The sequence below is a fragment of the Dipteris shenzhenensis genome, chromosome 33 (assembly GCF_047967505.1).
Source record: "Dipteris shenzhenensis isolate YYH24624 ecotype China chromosome 33, Dip_SZ_1.0, whole genome shotgun sequence".
Taxonomy (NCBI): domain Eukaryota; kingdom Viridiplantae; phylum Streptophyta; class Polypodiopsida; order Gleicheniales; family Dipteridaceae; genus Dipteris; species Dipteris shenzhenensis.
In genome coordinates, this window is record NC_141628.1 from 25,595,913 (window position 1) to 25,616,507 (window position 20,595).

The window sequence follows — 20,595 nt, forward strand, 5'->3', positions numbered from 1 at the left end:
CAGAGTATGCATCAAGTGAGAGAGGTCACTTTGAGAATTCCTGGGCATGAAATATGAATCATCAGTGCAAGAAACGGCTGTGCCCCTGGAATTTGCAAGCCATGAAGCTGCCCTGTATCTGCAAGATGGTCCATATGCAACAATAATAGATGAGTAGCAATGGCATATAGTAGCGAACTAAGAGGGCAACCCTGTCTCACTGAGCGGGTCATAGTCCATGCTCTTGACAACCCACCACCAAGCAAACACTGCGCAATGGCATGAGAATAGAGCCAGTAAATAATATGAACCAGCCGAGGGCCAAATCCCAATTTATGCATAGTCTGAGAAATAGAATCCCAATGGACAGTATCAAATGCTTTGGCAATGTCCACTTGCAGAATGAGAACATCTTGTTTAGAATATTTGGCATACTCAATTGCAAGCAAAGCATTGGAGATATTGTTAGTAATCTGTCTTCTGGGAACAAACCCTAGGATGAAGTCCTGCTTGCAAGATAAATCGAACCCTGAGGACAATCATTTTGGCAATGAGTTTGTAAATGACTGGCATAAGAGATATGGGCCGCCAATCAGCCATTGTCTCACACAACCTTTTTTTGGGGATCAATTGTTCTGCCCAAGCATGATTGATCATAAGAAGCAGAGTGTTCTTGAGATCACCCCAAAATGCACGGAAAAATTCTACAGTCAATCCATCCCAACCAGGAGAGCTGCCTTTACGTAAATGACTCAAAGCATCATCCAATTCATTAAGCATAAAGGGCTGCTTCAGTGCAGGAGCCCGTTCCGGGGACAATATGGGCTGAACATGCATCAGAAATTGAGACCTAGCTGCATTCACTTGCATTGAATGATCAGGCTGAGGAGAAAAGAGATGCTGGAAATGACTAGAGCATTGCGATTCCAATTCTGATTTGGAGGTGGTCCAGGTGCCATCATCTTGCCTGAATCTGCAAATATCCTCCTTTCGCCTATCCGCATGCAGGCTTTTAAAGAAGGCTTTGGAGGAGCAGCCCTTATCCAAAAGGGGTTTCATGCGAGCTCGGATTTGCCACTTCCTTAATTTGCGAAGATCATTTTGATGGATGATGTGAACCGCATAAGCACAAGAATCCTGTTCAGAGGAGGTGAGCTGCCTATGAGAGCTGATTAAATCCATTTGTTGCTTATGAGATTGAGCCCAGCTTAAGCCTGAGGTTTCCCATGTAACTCCGTCCATAATCTTGAATGGCAGCCTGCAAACGATGGGCAAGACTGATCCAGGCGAAATCCATGTCCTCCTAAGCATGTGAGAGGAGGGGGCGGACAGCCACTCTCACCATGTTCTGAAATTGTTGATGCAGCAAATAAGCACTATTAACATGGAGTAGGCGACGACCAAAAAAAGGCATATTATGTGTCAAACGTGCTATAGATAATGTCAAGCATACTGGACAGTGATCAGATAGCAAGAGGGAATGATCAACCCATAGTGCACATGTGAAACTAGCATACTGCTGAGCATGCAACAAATACCATCTGTCAAGTCGAGCCCAGTAATGAGTAAAGGCATTGTGATGGTATGTGTAACCCGTATCTCTATTCCTTGTTGAGAGCCATAAATCTTCTGCATGCAAGAAAGAAAGCATATCTTCCCAATGTCGAAGCTCAGTGGGGATCATGTGAGAACAATGAGTGGTGTTGTCTTGGATGGCAGGCGAGTTATTAAAGTCTCCACACAAAAAGGCATTAGACAGCCATGGATATTGTTTGAGGGAGGCCCACATTCGAGCTCTTGTCGCAGAAGTTTGAGAGGCATAAACAGATGCTATTTCATAAAGATCAGCATGACAGATGCATCTGATCACCATCCATCGACCCTAGGGGTCATTGTAAGCAACCATGGGCTGCATATCATGTTTCACTAGCATGCATACCCCAGAAAAGTGCATTGTACCAGCATAAAAGATGTCATAACCAGCAAAATGGCCTTGCTGGCCAGCCAAGAAGTGTTGGTTGTGTTCCTGTAAAGAAATTACGTCGGGGTGCATTCTATGTACATAGTGCCAAAAAAGTCTCCACTTATTGACATTGCAAAGACCTTGAACATTGTATGTAATGCAAGTAATTGAAGTAGACATAGAAGATATGTACAGCCGAGCCAAAAAGCATAGTGAAAGTGTAAGTTGTCAGGCCTCAGCCATGACATCGACATCCACCTGTCCTCCTGGATCAGTAGCTCTATAATCCTCATCATTATGACATACAGGGATGCCCCTCTTGAGCACATCAACCCACAATTGAGAAGTGAGGCTATCAGCAGGGGTAGAGGCCTGACCAGGGGTGGAAGTAGAGGCATCCCAATGGCGAGATTGTAACGGTCGTGGCTTGAGCGCAAATACCTTTTTGGGTTGCTGCCAGGCACCCTGGGGAGAGGCATGAGATTCTGAAATTTTGCCCTTTCCCTTATCCTTTTGCTTGGCTGGAACCTGTGAACCACATTTTCTTTGGGTGGGGCAGATTTAGATGCCATATCTCCCGACTTGCTAGGCATAGCCTTAGGCCCCGGACCATAAGTTGGAGGGGAAATATTTTCTAGAGCAATAGCTGTAGATGGGAGCTGATGCAGGACTGCAGGACACTGTGAAGCTAGGTGGCCAAACTTTCAAAGATGAATTTCACCACAGCCGGAAGGAGTGGGCCAAACCTCCCCCTCCCCCGGCCCTAAAGTATAAGCTGAAGCTGCCCTCTTTGGTCGCTCCTCTCCGAAAGTTCTCTCAGCAAGCAGTTATCATTTTCTTTCCAGGAAAGTTACCTTCAGCAAATGATGTGGCTCAGTGGGTTCAGGCTTTGTTGGGAGGTTGCTTTGTTGAAGGAGTATACTTTACTTCTCGAGGTTTTTATGAAGTGCACTTTATGGATGCCTCATATCGTCAGCAAATATTGGAGATGTCACCTCTATTCTATGGCAGACAAATGGTGCATGTCATGCCATGGTCGCCAAATAAGGATTATCATGGTCTCATTTGACATCACTGCCCTGTATATGTTGAGGTAGTGGATTTTTCGGATTATATGAGGGCTGAGTTACCAAGTCTGGCCGCTACTTTGGGGCAAGTTGTATGCCCACCCCGTCCTTCGGGTAATCGAAATCGATTTTGTGTTCTTTGGGATACAGATCATCCAACCCCTCCTTCCATTGCGGTAGAGGTGGAGGATGTTCCCTTAGGTGAAAAATATTTCGACTTGAAATGGGGAGTATTTGCAGGTGCATGCTTCACTTATCATAAATTTGGTCACTTAGCCTCACAGTGTCCCGTAGTTCTGCATCAACTCCCACCTACAGCCATTGTTCCAGAAAACACTTCCCCTTCAACTTATGGTCCGGGACCTAAGGCTATGCCTAGCAAATTGGGTGATGTGGCATCTAAATCTGTCCCTCCCAAAGAAAATGTGGTTCAGATTTCAGCCAAGCAAAAGGATAAAGGAAAGGGCAAGATTTCATAATCTCATGCCTCTCCCCAGGGTGCCTGGCAACAACCTAAAAAGGTATTTGCGCTCAAGCCACGACCGTTACAATCTCGCCATTGGGATGCCTCTTCTTCCACCCCTAGTCAGGCCTCTACCCCTGCTGATAGCCTCACTTCTCAACTGTGGGTTGATGTACTAAAGAGGGGCATCCCTGTATGTGATAATGATGAAGATTATATAGCTAATGATCCAGGAGGCCAGGTGGATGTTGATGTCATGGCTGAGGCCTGACAGCTTATATCTTTACTATGCTTTTTGGTTCGGCTGTACATACTTTCTATGTCTACTTCAATCACTTGCATTACATACAATGTTCAAGGTCTTTGCAATGTCAATAAGTGGAGACTTTTTTGGCACTATGTACATAGAATGCACCCCGATGTAATTTCTTTACAGGAACACAACCAACACTTCTTGGCTGGCCAGCAAGGCCACTTTGCTGGTTATGATATCTTTCATGCTGGTACAATGCACTTTTCGGGGGTCTGCATGCTGGTGAAACATGATATGCAGCCCGTGGTTACTTACAATGACCCCCAGGGTCGATGGATGGTGATCAGATGCACCTATAATGCTGATCTTTATGAAATAGCATGTGTTTATGCCTCTCAAACTTCTGCGACAAGAGCTCGAATGTGGGCCTCTCTCAAACAATACCCATGGCTGTCCAATGCCTTTTTGTGTGGAGACTTCAATAACTCGCCTGCCATCCAAGATAACACCACTTATCATTCTCACATGATTCCCACTGAGCTTCGACATTGGGAGGATATGCTTTCTTTCTTGCATGCAGAAGATTTATGGCTCTCAACAAGGGATAGAGATATGGGTTATACATACCGTCACAATGCCTTTACTCATTACTGGGCTCGACTTGACAGATGGTATCTGTTGCATGCTCAGCAGTATGCTAGTTTTACATGTGCATTACGAGTTGATCATTCCCTCTTGCTATCTGATCACTTTCCAGTATGCTTGACATTATCTGTAGCACAATTGACAGATGATATGCCTTTCTTTGGTCGTCGCCTACTCCATGTTAATAGTGCTTATTTGCTTCATCTACAATTTCAGAACATGGTGAGAGTGGCTGTCCGCCCCCTCCTCTTACATGCTCAGGAGGACATGGATTTTGCTTGGATTAGTCTTGCTCATCGTTTGCAGGCTGTTATTCAAGATTATGGACGGAGTTACATGGGAAACTTCAGGCTTAAGCAGAAATGGGCTCAATCTCACAAGCTACAAATGGATGCAATCAGCTCTCATAGGCAGCTCACCTCCTCTGAGCAGGACTCTTGTGCTTATGCTGTTCATATCATCCACCAAAATGATATTCGCAAATTAAAGAAATGGCAAATCAGAGCTTGCATGAAACCCCTTCTGGATAAAGGCTGCTCCTCCAAAGCTTTCTTTAAAAGCCTGCATGCGGATAGGCGAAAGGAGGATATTTGCAGGATCACAGGCAAGATGATGGCACCTGGACCACTTCCAAATCAGAATTGGAATCACAATGCTCTCGTCATTTCCAGCATCTCTTTTCTCCTCAGCCTGATCATTCGATGCAAGTGAACGCAGCCAGGTCTCAATTTCTTGTGCATGTTCAGCCTATACTGTCTCAGGCTCATGCATTGGAGCAGCCCTTTATGCTTCATGAACTGGATGATGCTTTGAGTTATTTACGTAAAGGCAGCTCTTGTGGCTGGGATGGATTGACTGTTGAATTCTTCCGTGCATTTTGGGGTGATCTCAAAAACACTCTTCTTCTTATGATCAATCATGCTTGGGCAGAACAATCTCTTTCTCCTTGGAAACATGGCCTTGTCAAATTGATCCCCAAAAAAAGGTTGTGTGAGACAATGACTGATTGGCGGCCCATATCTCTTATGCCAGTCATTTACAAACTCATTGCCAAAATGATCGTCCTCAGGATTCGATTTATTTTGCAAGCAGGACTTCATCCCAGGCAGTATGGGTTTGTTCCCAGAAGGCAGATTACTGACAATATTTCCAATGCTTTGCTTGCAATTGAGTATGCCAAATATTCCAAACAAGATGTTCTCATTCTGCAGGTGGACATTGCAAAAGCATTTGATACTGTCCATTGACACCATTGAATCACATGCTATTAAAGCCTTTTCCTCGGCTGGTCCATATTATTTACTGGCTCTATTCCCATGCCAGTGCGCAGTGTTTGCTTGGCGATGGGTTGTCAAGAACCTGGACTATGACCCGCTCAGTGAGAGAGGGTTGCCCTCTTAGTTCGCTACTGTATGCTATTGCTACTCATCCACTATTGTTGCATATGGACCATCTTGCAGCCACAGGGCACCTTCATGGATTGCAAATTCCAGGAGCACAGCCATTTCTTGCACAGGCATATGCTAATGATTCATATTTTATGCCCAAGAATTCTCAAAGTGACCTCTCTCATTTGATGCAGACTCTGAATGATTTTGGCATAGCTGCTGGACTACATATTAACTTTCAGAAGTCAAATCTTCTAGCATTGAAAGAAGCTGATTGGCATGCATTTCTCTGGCCAGGCCACATTATTTCATTCCATACCATTGTGAGGCATTTAGGGTATCCCATTGGCTGGAATATTATCCCTCAACAACAGCTTGGCAGACCACTTGGAGCTTCTCTTTACATGCAGTGGCCCAGATGGGAGAGGGGCCCTGCATCTACTGTTGGAGCATGGAAAGCCTTCAGGCGGCTTCCTGCAGACCGTCAGGCCCAATTGGTTCATAATCTCAGAGGGTGTGCAGTAAGAATTCAACAGATTGATGCAGCCTTGCCCTTGGATGGGGTGGACACAAATGATATGCCTATTACTTGTTCGCAGGTCTAATCTTAGGATTGTCATACCCATGGCTATAAGTTAGCCTAGGAATGTTAGGCTAGGACCTTAGGGGTGGACTAAAGCTAGGGGGTACCTTAGAAAGAGGACTCCTAGGGGCTGGCACCCTTGAGTAAGGGTTATCCCATCCGTAAGGTTAGTTAACTTAATCCATGGGGCAAGTAGCTAAGTGTGGTATCAGCCACCCATGGCTTCTAGGCCTGCTCTAAGTAGAAAGTAGGGGAAAGCGTCAAGGTGGCCAAGACACTCATGGTCAGTGGTGAAAGCTTGAGACTGCTCACATAGACAAGAGTGATGGTTGAGATTTGCATTAACTATAGTGGTCTAACAGAATTAATATACAATAAATTTGCAATACCTTGGATCAATGAGCTCTTTGATCACAGTCTAGGTGCTAAGTATTTTCTAAGCTAAACCTTAGGTTTAGCTATCATCGCGAGTCTGGATTCACTTGAGAATGTGCCTAAAATTGCTTCTCAAACTTGTAATGATCATTACAGTTCAAGGTTATGCCTTTTGCTTAACCAATCCACTGGTCTCATGCACGAGTCATATGAATAGTGTGCATAGGGCCTATGTGGTAGTAGTGTTTCACAATGATATTCCAATCCAAAAGTAATCTAACATGTCCATTATTTTAGAAATGTTTTCAATTTGCATAGGAAACCTCCACCTTCGATTTTTGTTAGCTCTTTTTGAGCTGTTTATTTTCTTCTCATGCAGGGCATGTTGTACTCCCGCATTAGAGCTTGCTCTTGCGGTTTTCAATCATACTTAATGAAGTGATCTTTTTGGGGAAAAAAAAATTGCATAGGGAACGTAAAGTATATTTTAAGATAATAGCGTGATCACAATGGTGAAATGTTTAGGGCGCTTAATTTCAGAAGATTGGATATGTATGGATCTAGAAAAGGTAAGAATGGTCTCACTAAAATATTAAAGGAATTGAAGGATTTTTTGAATTGTTGTTGTACTTGAGTCTTTTGGAATTGCCTTTCACAGAGTATTAATATTGAGTGCTATTTTATAGGTAATCTTAAGACATCTCATGGTTAGCCTCGACAAAGTTTATGTCATCTTATAGAATCTTCTCTTGCATAGATGTAAACAATATCCTTGTTTGCTTGTGCAACTAGTGCCATCTTTTCATGGGTGGGCGCAATGCAGTAAGAAGTATGAAGAGAATGGTCTTCACCGCTCTGTAGGTGTTGTTTCATTTTTGTTAGGCTTTATTTAGTAATAGAATGAGTAGAGGTAAATGAAAGTGTTAGTAAGAAAAATTCAGTTTAAGTGTTGACTGCCTTAAAAGACCTTTTAGTGAATCAGGGTCCTTGTTATTTAGGGTAATGCAGAGAACTCAAGGATGATAATGGTTGGAGATATTCTCAAAAAGACTAGTGCTGTATTTGGTGACGCTATGTGGGATGTTGAAGACTTCAGCCGCACAATGTATGTAATTATTCTTTAAATATCAAATTTTACTTATCATTAAAGCTGTTATGAAATGATATATGGATGTCTATTTGCAATATCAAACCTCCCATGAATTTATTCCTCCTTGATGCATAAGTTGCTCATCTATCAAGGAGAGGTTGTAAATCTTTTCTTAATGTAGCGCTTTTATTTGTTTTCTCGTTTCGTTGCATCAAAGCCCCAAACCCTATTCCTCTAGGTCCATTAGTATTACTTCATGCTTTCGAAAAGAGGAGAAGCCAGGAGGTTAGGACCACCTACGGGGCCACCCTCCACTCACAGGTATACACTTAAGATCCCTTTACTCGCAACCACGGGTTGGTTTACCCAACTAGATCAGTGATTTTGGTTTTGGACCACTCATAGTTTTTAGTGTGCTCTAAATGTGGAAACATAACATAGAGGCCATATGATAAGGTCCATGAGGAGAGCTTCATGCACAAGAAATCAAGAAAAGTGTTCAAAGATTATCCATATATTGCTGCCTAAGGTAAGCAGCCAAATTGCAAGTGCAAAACTGAATACAAGAGTACTCCTCCTTACCGAGTGCCCCCTGCGCTCTCCTACTGTTAGTTCATGTTCAAAGGTAGCATGGGCAATAGCTTATATTTATAAACATAACGGTGGAGGAGTAGGCAGCCCAAGAGGCTCGTACTTGGCTGATCTTGTAGGTCAATAAAAATTTTGGCTGATCAAAAGGGTGACCGTCTCTAAGATGAAATGCCAGCTGGATGTTTGTTTTCAGACGCATTTATAAGGTTGCAATTGCAATAGCAACAAGAAGGTGTCATAATATGACATGCCTTGGTTCTTCTTACTTGGAAGTGTGCACATGGACACTGGCACAAGGTGCTGTATTTGAAAACCCTCTCAATGTCCTAGTTAGTGGATTGTTAGCAATTGGATACCATAGGATTCAGGTCTGTTGCCCAACTATCTCCATAGATCATGGCCAATCATGCACCAAAAGTTGTAAAAAATAGATGGTATTGCTTTTGTCTAGCAAGTTGGCAAGTCTCCTTTCTTTATATCTCTAGATGGTGTTTTATTGCTTGTGTGACATGCTACATGATTTGCCATCATCCTCAATAGTTCCAATGGTGCCGTCTTGAACGACCTCAATTTAATTTCTTGGACGTCCTCAATTCAGAGTTGCTATGTTTGTACTACTATTATGGTTGACCTAGCTCCTACTCTATGCATGCCTTGCTAAGCTGTCAAACTCAAATTGCTTCCCAAAGTCCCCATGTATCCTTGTAGTACAAGCTTCTTCTTTTCAAGAGGGCTCCTCTGTGTTGGTTGGATCTTCTTATCATCTAGCCTCACGTGTCATCTTCTTTTCATCTAGGCTCCGCGTGACAAAAAAAACCTCATTAGTATGTACTAGATTAGATTTTGTATTTTTCTCCTCTTCAGACTTCTATTTATCGTCTGCCTTCTTCCTGCAAGGCCTATTGGCTTATCTTATCATCGAGCAGGATGTCTTTGATTCTTCTTCTTGACATGTGGGCAAAAGAACCCTGAAGTGTCTCGGTGTGGCTTCCTTTTGCACTTCAATCTACAATGACAATCAATTAAAGTTTGTCTACTCATTTCATTTACTTTGTAGAAAGTCATATATTTGTATATTCTTTGCTCGTCTCATAATCAAAAAAATTCACTTGATGGATATTGGATTCTTGGGCATTGATGAGAAGATAAGTGTAGCTTTGCTCACTAGGTTTACTCATAATTTTACAATCGCTTACAAACTTTCTTCTTTCCTTTATTCTTTCACTTGTTTTATTACATTTTTAATTTGTAAGATTGGTATATTCTAGTCTTATGAAGGTGTATTTGCTCTTTCTATATTAGGCACATTCACCTAGCAATGGAATCAAACATTTGAAATATTTATTATGGGCTTCATCCCTTCCTTAGGGATTATACTCGTGATAGCCCTTGTAGGACTTGTTTTAAGCAGCTATATTGTTGTATCAATGGCTTCAGTTCAAGATATCTTAGGAGCATTTTTGTCCCTAAGCATAGTCCTTGCACATTCTAGAATGGGCTTATTTTTTTGTGTATCAGCCACTCCATTTTTCCAAGGTGTGTAGGCAATTGCATATCACGTTTTTATCCCACATTGGCTCCAAAAGTCAATGAGGAGTTGAGATTTGTAATCACCAACATATACTGTCAAATCTTCCTTGAATAGTCATAAGTAAAATGGATGAAATGCATTGCCTTAGATGGGGTGCAGATTGATTTATGAATAGGTTGTCTGAGGGGAGGTCCAATATCTTCCGAAGTGTTACTGGAGGCCAAAGGCCATTGGTGTGAGGTGCAAGGAGTGCGTGCTACGTGACGACTTTGGTGTTGATGTGATGCTACTACTAGTGGCGTCGTACGCTATGGTGTAGTGGATCACGTAGTGATGGTGCAACTATGAGTGGACTATGGTGCCCATGATGGTGCAAGTGAAGGACAGGACAAAGCCCTAAGGCGAAGAAGAAACGGAACAAAGACAAGGAAAACAACAATGCTCATGCTTGTAGATGTCAGTGCTAGAGGAACAAAAATGAACAATAGGGTGACCAAGTCAGCTGAAGCACACAAGTCCACTTCTCGAATGATATAGAGACTTCTCACCAAGAATCCCACTACACCAGGAGAGCTCGTAGCTCAAGCCTCTATCTCCACTTACTCTCCTCTCCATCCCCATACGGATGATGATCCAAATCCCCCTCCCCTCTCCTTCACCTTCACCTTCATCTCGTCGATCTGCTCCTCCCTGACCAGTCCCTACTCCTCTTGGAAATCTCCCCCCTTCTTCCCTATTGGTTGTCCTCCAATCTCCCTGAGCCATTCTGCTGCTTCGCCTCTTAATGGCTTTGGTGACTTTTTGACTCGCCAGCCTCTTCTTGGTCGGTGCGATGTAACTACTCATGTGCACCTCCTAGTGCATCTGACTGGTAGTGAGCTGGACTGGTTGAGATGACCTTTGTTGATATAACCGGTCCTTCTCCATGTGCACCACTATGTGCTCTGGTCGACCAAGTGGCCATGTTGACCATGTGCTCTGGTCAACCAAGTGACCATGTTTACCGGTCTACCAAGTGGTCCTTGTCACATCACTCGTATGCCATGTCACTCTACGAAGTGGTCACCTTGACAGATGTCACCTAGTCCCTTCCGGCCACTGAACTTGCACCCTAGGTCCTGGGTTGTCATCTTACCAATGACCTTGCACCATAGGTCTTGGGTGGTCCTTGTATACATACAACAGTTTTCCCCCCCTATGTCATTCACCGTCCTGCTTAATAGGAAATGGAACGCTAGTTTGCTATTGAGAAGCTGCATGCCATGCTTGTGGCCCCACAAAATAAAATGGCTCTTGGCCTTACAATTGATAAAGTGGAATAACAAGAAGACCATCATGGGGAAAAGAACACCATCATATATACAGGTGCTGAACAGCTGAAACTACATAACTGAAAATTAAAAATATGGAAAACTGGTTTATCTAGGAGCTAAAGCTTGTTGGACCGTTTTGACCGCTATTATGCTGGAGCTCTTTCACATGCCTTTGGTCTTGTTGCTCAGCCTGCCGATTGATCCAAGGCTATCAAGTTCCCTCGTAATGTTCTGAAATGCATCACTTGCTGGGCCGCTTATGAATCAGAATCGTGCGACAATTTTGAAGACAAAGTTGGCAAGATGTCTGCATCTGCTTTTGCGGTCCTGACAACACAATTCGGCGCGTACATGCTAAATAACTATTTTCCGGTCTTCTTAGCTGAGGTACGTCAGTCGTGCACAATGATGCCCAAGCTTCAATAGAGATCTACATCTTGCACAAGCTCAAGGTCCTTTATCGATTTTTTCTCGGCAATAGAAGATTGGGGAGCCCAAAGCTAAATTACGACATGACTGGAACTTTCCCTCTCGACAAGAAGCGAAGCGCATCCATATATTCAGTGTCATTAGATGAAGGCTTTCCACTGCTTGCATTGGGCTTAGCATGGTAGGAATACAATGGCTTCTTTGCAGCAGAGGCATGTGCACACGAAGGTAGGAGGACGGTGAGAAGCCCTAACCAAGAGAAAGCCATTTTGATGCTACGATGAAGCTTCGCCTCCTTCAATAGATTCTGCAGTGTCCTGATCAATCCGAGCTTTGTTGGGCAGCAGTGGATCTTGTTTCCTAAGCATTTACTGCAGTTGTTTTTATCAGCTAAGTTTGTCTACAAGAATGGCATGATTGTGTGATAGCAGCAATATAAATTGTGCAGATTGGTTGCTGCCTGTATTTCTGTCTGAGCGACAGATTGTCTACAAGATCTAGCTCTAGCCAAGTGATTTTACTTCCTTGCTCAAGATTGAAGCCTCCAGGCATGTAACATTTGGGGCCTTCTTCAAATTCATGTAGCCTCATTCTAATTTTGTACACTCATTTAGGCATTTTGCCTTCTTTGGGCATTATTGCTTGAATTTGAGCCTCTTCTTCACATTCGGTGACTCTCCGATCGGCACATTGAGAGTCATGACGTGATTACCCTTGGTAGCTGCTCCTATGGCCTTCATCGACACATCATTCGAGAGCATCCTCGCTTGGTTCTTCATCGACATACCTCTTCGCATCGGGATGTGCACACTCTTGTGCAGTAGCTATTGCAGGCTCATGGGTTCTCTGCCCTTGCTATGCATAAAATGAATGAAATCTTTTATATATTTTTATATGTTTGAGTTAAAGGTTCTCTACCTTGAGTAGTCGCTCTAAAAAGAATGTTTGAAGAGTTAATAAAGGTCCTCTGCCTTAGATAGTCCTCCTAAAATGATGTATTTTCTCTTATATGTTTGGTGTGTGACCCCATGTTCCTAGTTAGTCCCTGGAGTCAAGAGGGGGATGTATTGTGGGAGCCATGTATTGGCATTGATAGGGTCTAGTTAACAGGCCTGGCATATGAGTTCCAAGATGTTGGTGCATTGGTCTTCTAGACCTCTGAGTTGTTCATGCATCCATGCTGAGACATGAGCCTCTGAGTCATGTTTGGGACGTAAAGCCATGTATGATGTGAGTACTCAGTCCGACCTCTGAACCATGCTCAAACTTCAGCCTCTGAGTTGGCATGGGAGCCATGTCTAGTTCCATTGCACAGTTTAGTAGTCCTGTTACTCTCATGTTCTGTCCTTGGTTCCATTCCAGTAGTCTCTCACCTTGCCTTCATGGGGGGATGTTAGAATATGAAGTCAAGTGTGAGTGTGTCCTAGAGTTAGGTGAATTAGGTGTGTGAGATGGAGGTCTAGTGACCTCACCTGTGATGTCAGAAGAGAAGGTTGCCCAACCTATAAATGAGGCCCTTCTACTTACTTATGGATGATCAATCAAAATCTGCAACTGTTGCCTCATATTTGTGCTTCGTGTCTCTCTTCCTTTCTCCTTGGTTCCTTCACTCTATGGGGAACCTCTTTAGATCTTTGTATGACCAAGCAAAGACATCCACATATTCTTGAAAAAATTCAGTCAATGCAGCAAGAAGATAATGATTCTCCCAAACCCAACTAGCTGCCTTCAGATGTCAACATTGGTCCTTATTCTTGATGTTGAGGTACCGCTAGTTTCGTGCATGATCAACTTGGGCATGCGTGTTGATTAGGGGTCACTTGGCTACACTGCTCCCAATCCTTCATGTGTAGGAGTATCTTCCAAAGGAAAGTCCCCCTCCACTTCCCTCAACAATGACTATTGAAAAGATACTGGTGGATCCTCTTGAAGTCATTGAGATATAGAGGCAGCACTTGACGTCATTTTCTTTTTTCCCTTTGGGCTTGCTTTGATTATTCCGTGGTATGGTAATCTTTCCACCTCATAAGTAGTCCCTGGAAGGTCCTGAGTCATGGGGAGATCTGCCTCTGACAGATAAAGGTCAAGCAAAGTGTGGTCTGCGATGTCCTCCTCTCCATATGGGGTGCGGTTTGCTCTTGCGTGGGTGGTCCATCACTTCAGTTCGGATGTATACTACTAGTCTTAGTTGTTAGTCTGCTCCCGGTTCCCTCTAGGTCCATCATCATGCACTAGTTCTAGCTATCCTTCTAGTAGTAATCTGGTGCACTACTGGTCTTGTGGTGATATTAGTCCCCTGGTTGTCATTCTCCTATTGGGGATCATAATGGTCAGCAGCCTCTTTAGTATTCAGTGTCCGCTCCCTCTGTAGGCGCTAGATGATCATCCTCCTCTTCTATATCAAAGAAATCATAATTGTTATCTTACTCTGCAGTACCATTAACGTCCTTTCTCTCTGTTGTCACTAGGGTCCTCAGTCTGGGCGGAGCTATTTATGTTATGTGTCTCCATTGCTTCATCGTTGTCATGTCCCAGAGTCACATGACTGACCTCGCCACCACCTTACATGGTACTTCTAGGCACCATTCTCTGATACAATTGGGGATGTTGCAAAGACCAAAAGGCATCGTATCATAAACTAGTTCACCTAAACGTAGGTTCGATGATAAGAGTCCAAGGCCGGAAGCATTCATGTACATTGGCTAAAAATGATTTGATTGAATATACCAAGAAATTTTTTATACCACATTGGATATCTATATTTTGTTCTGTAAATTATCGTATTAATTCTTTCATAATGTATTACTTTAGGTTAATTGTTATATTTAGTTAGCCAGGACAACTTTGAATTACTACATGAATCAGTGAGATGAAGAACAATAGGTTGTGCATGGATGAGAGTAGCTAGGTTGTCTGTGGGATCTTGTCGATGAGGTGTAGATGTAAGTCTTGATAACAACTGATGGGGCATGGATTCCTTTAGAATGAATTCCTTTATTAGGTAGTAGGTTGTCTTTGGTATCTTGTGGATGAGGTATAGATGTACGTGTTGTGTTTGGGGTTTTGAATCAACGGGTATATGGTCTTTGAAAATGTACTACTTTTAGAGATTATGTAGGTTCCATCGAGTCCAAGATGATAGCTTCTCCTTCATCTAGGCTAGCCTGATCTAACAAGTACGTCAAGATCTTCACCACCCTCTAGTGCCTTTGCCTCATGTCTTTCATCTTGAAAGGGTGAATCTAATTGTTCGCCTCGGATGGGCCAATCCTCAAGAGGCCAATGCTCCTCTACACCTGCTTCTTCTTCAAAACCCTCTTCTCCCAGTTTCACCAGCCAATAATGAGTCTTTCTCGTGATCATATCTATTTCCAAGTGTTACAACAGAAACACCCCTGACCACACGACGACAAGTGTTGACCACATGATGACATGTGTTGATCACATGTTGGCCATGTGTCAACACAAGTCAGCCACACGACAGGAGGAGTTGATCACACGGGTTCATCCAGGAGTACTATCCGAGGCAACCATGTATCGACACATGTCAACCACAGGTCGACATAGGTCAACCAGGAGTATCATGTCCAAGGCGATCTCATCGAGAGCTGCGCATATGGAGAGTGAGCTTAGCACATGGAGCAGTCAAGAGTATTTACATTTACACAGTGGTTTAGTGATTCAGTGGTGCGGTGATCCAGCTCACCTGCACATGGGGAATTTACACCATCCTGACTAGAAGAGGCTGGCGAATCAGGGAGTCAGGAAGTCGCCGTAGCCATCAAGAGAGCCAGCGACGCAACGGCTATCCTCAGCAGCTGAGATAAGAGGATGACCAATGGGAAGAAAGGGGGAGATTCTCAGCGAAGAAGGGACCCTCCAAGGCGGGGGATGAGGATGAAGGTGAAGGTGGAGAAGGGGGGGTGACATTCAGGATTGGGCATTCAGCATTCGGCACTGGAGTGGGAGAAAGGGGAGTGTGAGGAGAGAGAGAGGTGGGAGCTACGAGCTCGCCAAGGAGAGAGTGTTGAGAGACTTGTGTATACCCTCTGTCTACTATGGGGATAGACCTGTGTGTTCTTGTGATTTGCGACTTGTGACCTGGAGACACTGGTCTAGTGATATGTACTTTGGCCATCTTGGTCACTTTCTCATTTCTCTTCTCTCTTCCCACAAAAGGTGACAAATATAAGGACAACTCAGAGTCAGCACCGTAGACCTCAGCACCAATCAGTTCCACAAGTGTTTCCCCACCAAGGTCATTCTCCCCCTCCAAGGTACACAGTATGCCCAGGAATAGACCACCCATGCTTGCTTCTCATAGGGATTCAGAAACAAACTCGAAGGGCGCATAGCCATTAAGGTCAACCACTAACTCTGCAAGTGCCTCATCCTCGGGTGATCACTCTATGTCACGGGGGCGTGAAATTCTAAGTACTTTAATGTACTACAAGACCGTGACAACTTTGGTTTTAAAAGTCCAAGCATGGGCTTAATAATGTGTAATTAAACGCGGCATGGTGCCTAGCACATAAGCGTAATTAATCCCTAGGCCCAAAGGCATTCCAAGGAATTAAAAGAGTGGTTGTTGGGAAATGATGATGTGGCATTTTTAATGGGTCCCCCTAGAGGGCCATGTACCTTCAGTGGCTCCCCTAGAGTTCGAGGTCGCTCTAGTGCCTTCTACATGCTCCTTTGCCATTCCTGGACCTTCCTGGACCTTCCTGGGCCTTCTAAACTTCACATGTGTGGTTTTCTCTCTCATCTTCTCCCTTTGTTGAGATTTTGGACTGGTTTTTCAGCCTCCTTCAGCTGAATTCCGTTTTTCTTCATAACTCCTCACCTGTTTGGATTCCTCGACTTCCGTTTGGCCCGATGGCTTCCCCTCTGCCTCCCCTTTGTAGTGATATGCTTTTCCCTCTGTGCGTTTGGTGGAACGGGCAAAGATGAGCACTTCTTTTGCTGGTCGAATTTGCAAAAGTGGCTTTTTCTGGACCTTTTTTCTTCTACCGCCTCCTGGGCCTCTCCTCTTGCAAAGCTACAGCTTTCTGTTGAATTTCGAGTGGTCCCACGCGCTGGTTGACTGGTTTTTCTCAGTTTTGGAGGACTTTCCGGCAATGAAACTTCTCCAAAACCTTCTCAATGCATTCCTCTCTGAAGCACGCTTCTTTTGAGCCCAAGAACTCCATTTCTTCGCGACAGAAGTTCTTCTTTTCGCATTTTTCAGTGGAATTCTTGCTGGTCGGCTCTTGTAAATGCTCTTTCTTCATGCCTTTGCACTCCTCTTCGGCTGAGAATGCAATTGGGCATTGGCTACTATGTTCTCTTGGCGATTGAGGACTTGGTTCGAGTTTTCAGGGCTTGGTGAGTTGTGATTTTGCTGCTGCAATTTCTTTTTGCCATAAGCTATCGGTTGGCCTCGTGTGCCGCCTCTTTCTTGGCTCACAGGTGCCTAGGCAGTGCTACATGAGTCATTCTTTGGTTGGGTACTTTGCTGATTTTATTTTGGAGCTTTGAAAAGCTTTGTGAATGCCATCTGGAAACCACTCAAAGAGAGTGCAGCTGGGGTGCAGTGTGATTGCATCTGGACAGCCAATGGAATTGCACTCGGAAAAGAGAATGCCTTTGGATTGAGCCTATGGGTTAAGTGCACTTATGTGATGGTGTTCTATGCTTGAAAGCCTTGCGAAGGCTTAGTGAATTGGGGCTGCGTGCTCAGTTGCAGGAAGGTCTCCCAGATGCAACTTGTAATCATTTCACTGTGAAATCTAAAGAAATACCGAAAGGGGCGCCACAGTGTTTGGGGCCAACCGGGTGCACTTGTCTATGTTTGTTGAGCAGGGGCATTCTAGCCTCCATCCCTTTTTCAGTGGTTTTGTTTGTGAACAAATGGGTAAATGCCAAATGGTCTCTTCTACTTGGCTTACTCCAACTTTTGAAGTTGAAGTACTTTCACACTGGCATGACTTGTCATACAAACTTTGCAAGAATCTTGATAATTACACCCAGAGGTTTTGGGATGTTTTGCTGCCATTGAGCTCTTACAAGCATGTTTCTTTGAAAGAGCAAATAGAGAGGTACTGTTGTAGATTGCCTAGTGAGCTACGTGATTATTGCATCAAAACCAAGGTGGGTTCTATGACTCAATTAATTGAGAATGCAAGGACAGCATATGCATGGATGCAGGAGAAGAATTTGGGCTTTATGGACAGCAAGAAAGAAGACAACGAACGGGCTGCCAAACACCAAGATAAGGACATCAAATCTGAAAATAAAAATTATGGCAAACGGCCATTTCAAAAGGGAGGAAAAGCCCAATTCAAAGCTGGTCAAAGGTGTGGACAGCCTAATAAACAGCCCCATACCAAGTTATCTGATGAAGAGAAAAAGTCACTCATGGAGCAAAACAAATTTTTTCTATGCAAAGGAGAGGGACACCGCTCTTATGATTGCCCATCCAAGAAAAGAGACAGGTCAGATGATGATAAGAATGGTGATAAACAGGCTGATCGGAAGGGCAAAAGGCCTAAACCTTCCGTAGGACTTCTTCCAGATGTGATTGGGAGTTTGCCACATGCACATGATGAAGAAGGTGAATTTCATAACTCCTGATATGGCAGGAAGGCTTGGCATCAAGCCTGAGGAAATGGGGCCATCCGGCATGTGTGATATGGCCAACCCTGAACCCAACACACCTGTCACTCCTATCATTGGCAAGTTGAGGATGCATATCCAGGGATATCAGGATGCAGAGGACTTTTACATTATGCCTTTGCCAGAGTGTGATGCTTTGCTTGGGATGCCTTGGATGTACAGGGTGGGGGCTGATGTGCAGATGAGAAACAAGAAGATTTCTTGAACTCATAGAGACAAAAATCATGTATTTGATGTAAAGTTGAAAGGGGAGTCCATCCGTGTAGTTTCAGCTTCTTGTATTTCCAATGTAATAAAGCGTCATATTTCAGCATACTTGATTTTTGTCAAAGAGGACAGCCAACCAGTTCAGGAAGGCTCTACTCTTTCTGCTTTAGATAGAGAAAGGGCTGCTTTTATTTCAGATTTTCAGGATTGTTTCTCAGAGGCACTTCCTCAAGAATTACCTCCTAAGAGGCTCGAGGATCATCAAATTGATATAATTCCAGGAAGCTCACCACCTAATATACCTCCCTATCGTGTCAGTAAGGCACAACAGGAAGAGATAATGTCACAAGTGAAGGAACTCTTGGAAAAGGAATAAATACAGCCAAGTAATTCTCCTTACTGTTCCCCTGTGTTGCTTGTGCAAAAGAAGGATGGCAGTTGGAGAATGTGTATTGATTATAGGGCTTTGAATAAAGTCACAATTAAGAACCGTTTTCCAATTCCACGCATTGATGATATATTGGATCGGTTGGAAGGTTCCTCAATGTTCAGTCGTATTGACCTTAAAAGTGGATACCATCAGATAAGGATACGGCCTGAAGATGTCTACAAGAGTGTCTTTCGCACTTCATTTGGCTTATATGAGTTCCTTGTGATACCTTTTGGTTTAATGCACCTGCCACTTTCAATAGAATGATGGACAGAATTTTTAGAGCACACAGAAAGTTTGTGGGCACTTTCTTCGATGACATCATTGTGTTCTCTAAAAATGAGCAGGAGCACAGGAAACACCTCACTATTGTGTTTCAAGAGTTGAAAAGACACAAGCTATTAATAAACACCAAGAAAAGTGAGTTCTTTATGCATGAGATTCATTTTCTCGGTCATATAGTGTCAAAGGATGGAGTCAAGATGGATGCTGCAAAAGTTGAGGCCATAAGGAGTTGGCCAATTTTGAAAAATCTGCATGAAGTCAGAAGCTTTCTTGGGTTGTGTTCATACTATTGGAGGTTTATAAAGTACTTTGTAGAAATTGCTTCTCCCTTGCATGCTTTACAAAAGAAAGCTGTACCATTTCGGTGGGGACCAAAGGAAAATGCAGCTTTTGAAGAGCTGAAGCAAAAGTTGTGTTCTGAACCCGTTATTATCTTGCCAGATCTTGCAAAACCCTTTGTTGTAACTTGTGATGCATGTGGGAACAGAATAGGAGGCACTTTGATGCAGGATGGCAGAGTGGTTGCATATGAGAGTAGAGTTCTCAAAGATGCTGAATTGTACTTGCAGACATACGAGAAGGAAATGTTAGCAGTGATACATGCTTTGACCACATGGAAACATTACCTTCTTGGAGCTGATTTTTATGTGCAGACAGATCATCAGTCACTTAGATATTTTCTCACGCAGAGAAAATTACCTGAAAAGCACATGAGATGGGCTAACTTCCTCTCAATGTTTCATTTTCAAATTGTACACGTGCCGGGTAACAAAAATGTCGTGGCTGATGCACTTTCCAGGAAACCACAGCCTGAAGTAGTCTCCAAGAAACCCAGTGTTTCAGCAGTGAGCATTGCTTACAACAATGTGTTAGATGTGATGAAAGATCAATATGTTAATGATGCTGATTTTTCAACTATTTATGATCAGCTTTCTGATGGTCAAAGGCATGATCACTATATGTTGAAAGAGGGTTTCATTTTGATGCATGGACGACTCTGTGTCACTGATCAGATGCGACAGAAAGTCATAATGGAAAGTCATACTCCTCCATATGCAGGACATAGGGGAATTACAGCAACAATTACAGCAGTGGAGCAATACTTTTATTGGCCATCTTTGAGGAAAGATGTGAAAGAATATGTGAGAACATGCATGGTTTGTCAGAAAGTAAAGTTTGAGCAGAAGGCACCTGGGGTGTTACACCCTTTGCCAATTCCGGATAGACCATGGCAAAGCATAGCTATGGATTTTGTGTTTGATCTTACACGTACTCCTACTGGACATGATGGATTGTGGACAATAATTTGCAGGTTTAGCAAACAACCCACTTTGTGCCAGTAAGAACAA

General features: G+C 43.5%; 1 protein-coding gene across 6 annotated transcripts in view; it reads left to right on the forward strand.

Annotated features, from left to right (window-relative positions):
* LOC147879880 (phosphoglucan phosphatase LSF1, chloroplastic) overlaps positions 1–20,595 on the forward strand; it is a 204,324-nt gene that overhangs the window by 16,690 nt on the left and 167,039 nt on the right. For all 6 annotated transcript variants that reach the window (XR_015540634.1, XR_015540635.1, XM_087371540.1 and 3 more), the window contains exon 3: positions 7,715–7,821. Coding sequence is in view for 4 of the 6 variants with exons in the window: in XM_087371540.1 (XP_087227666.1) it covers positions 7,715–7,821 (107 nt within the window). In the remaining 2 variants the exon portion in view is untranslated. The remainder of the gene's footprint in view (positions 1–7,714; positions 7,822–20,595) is intronic.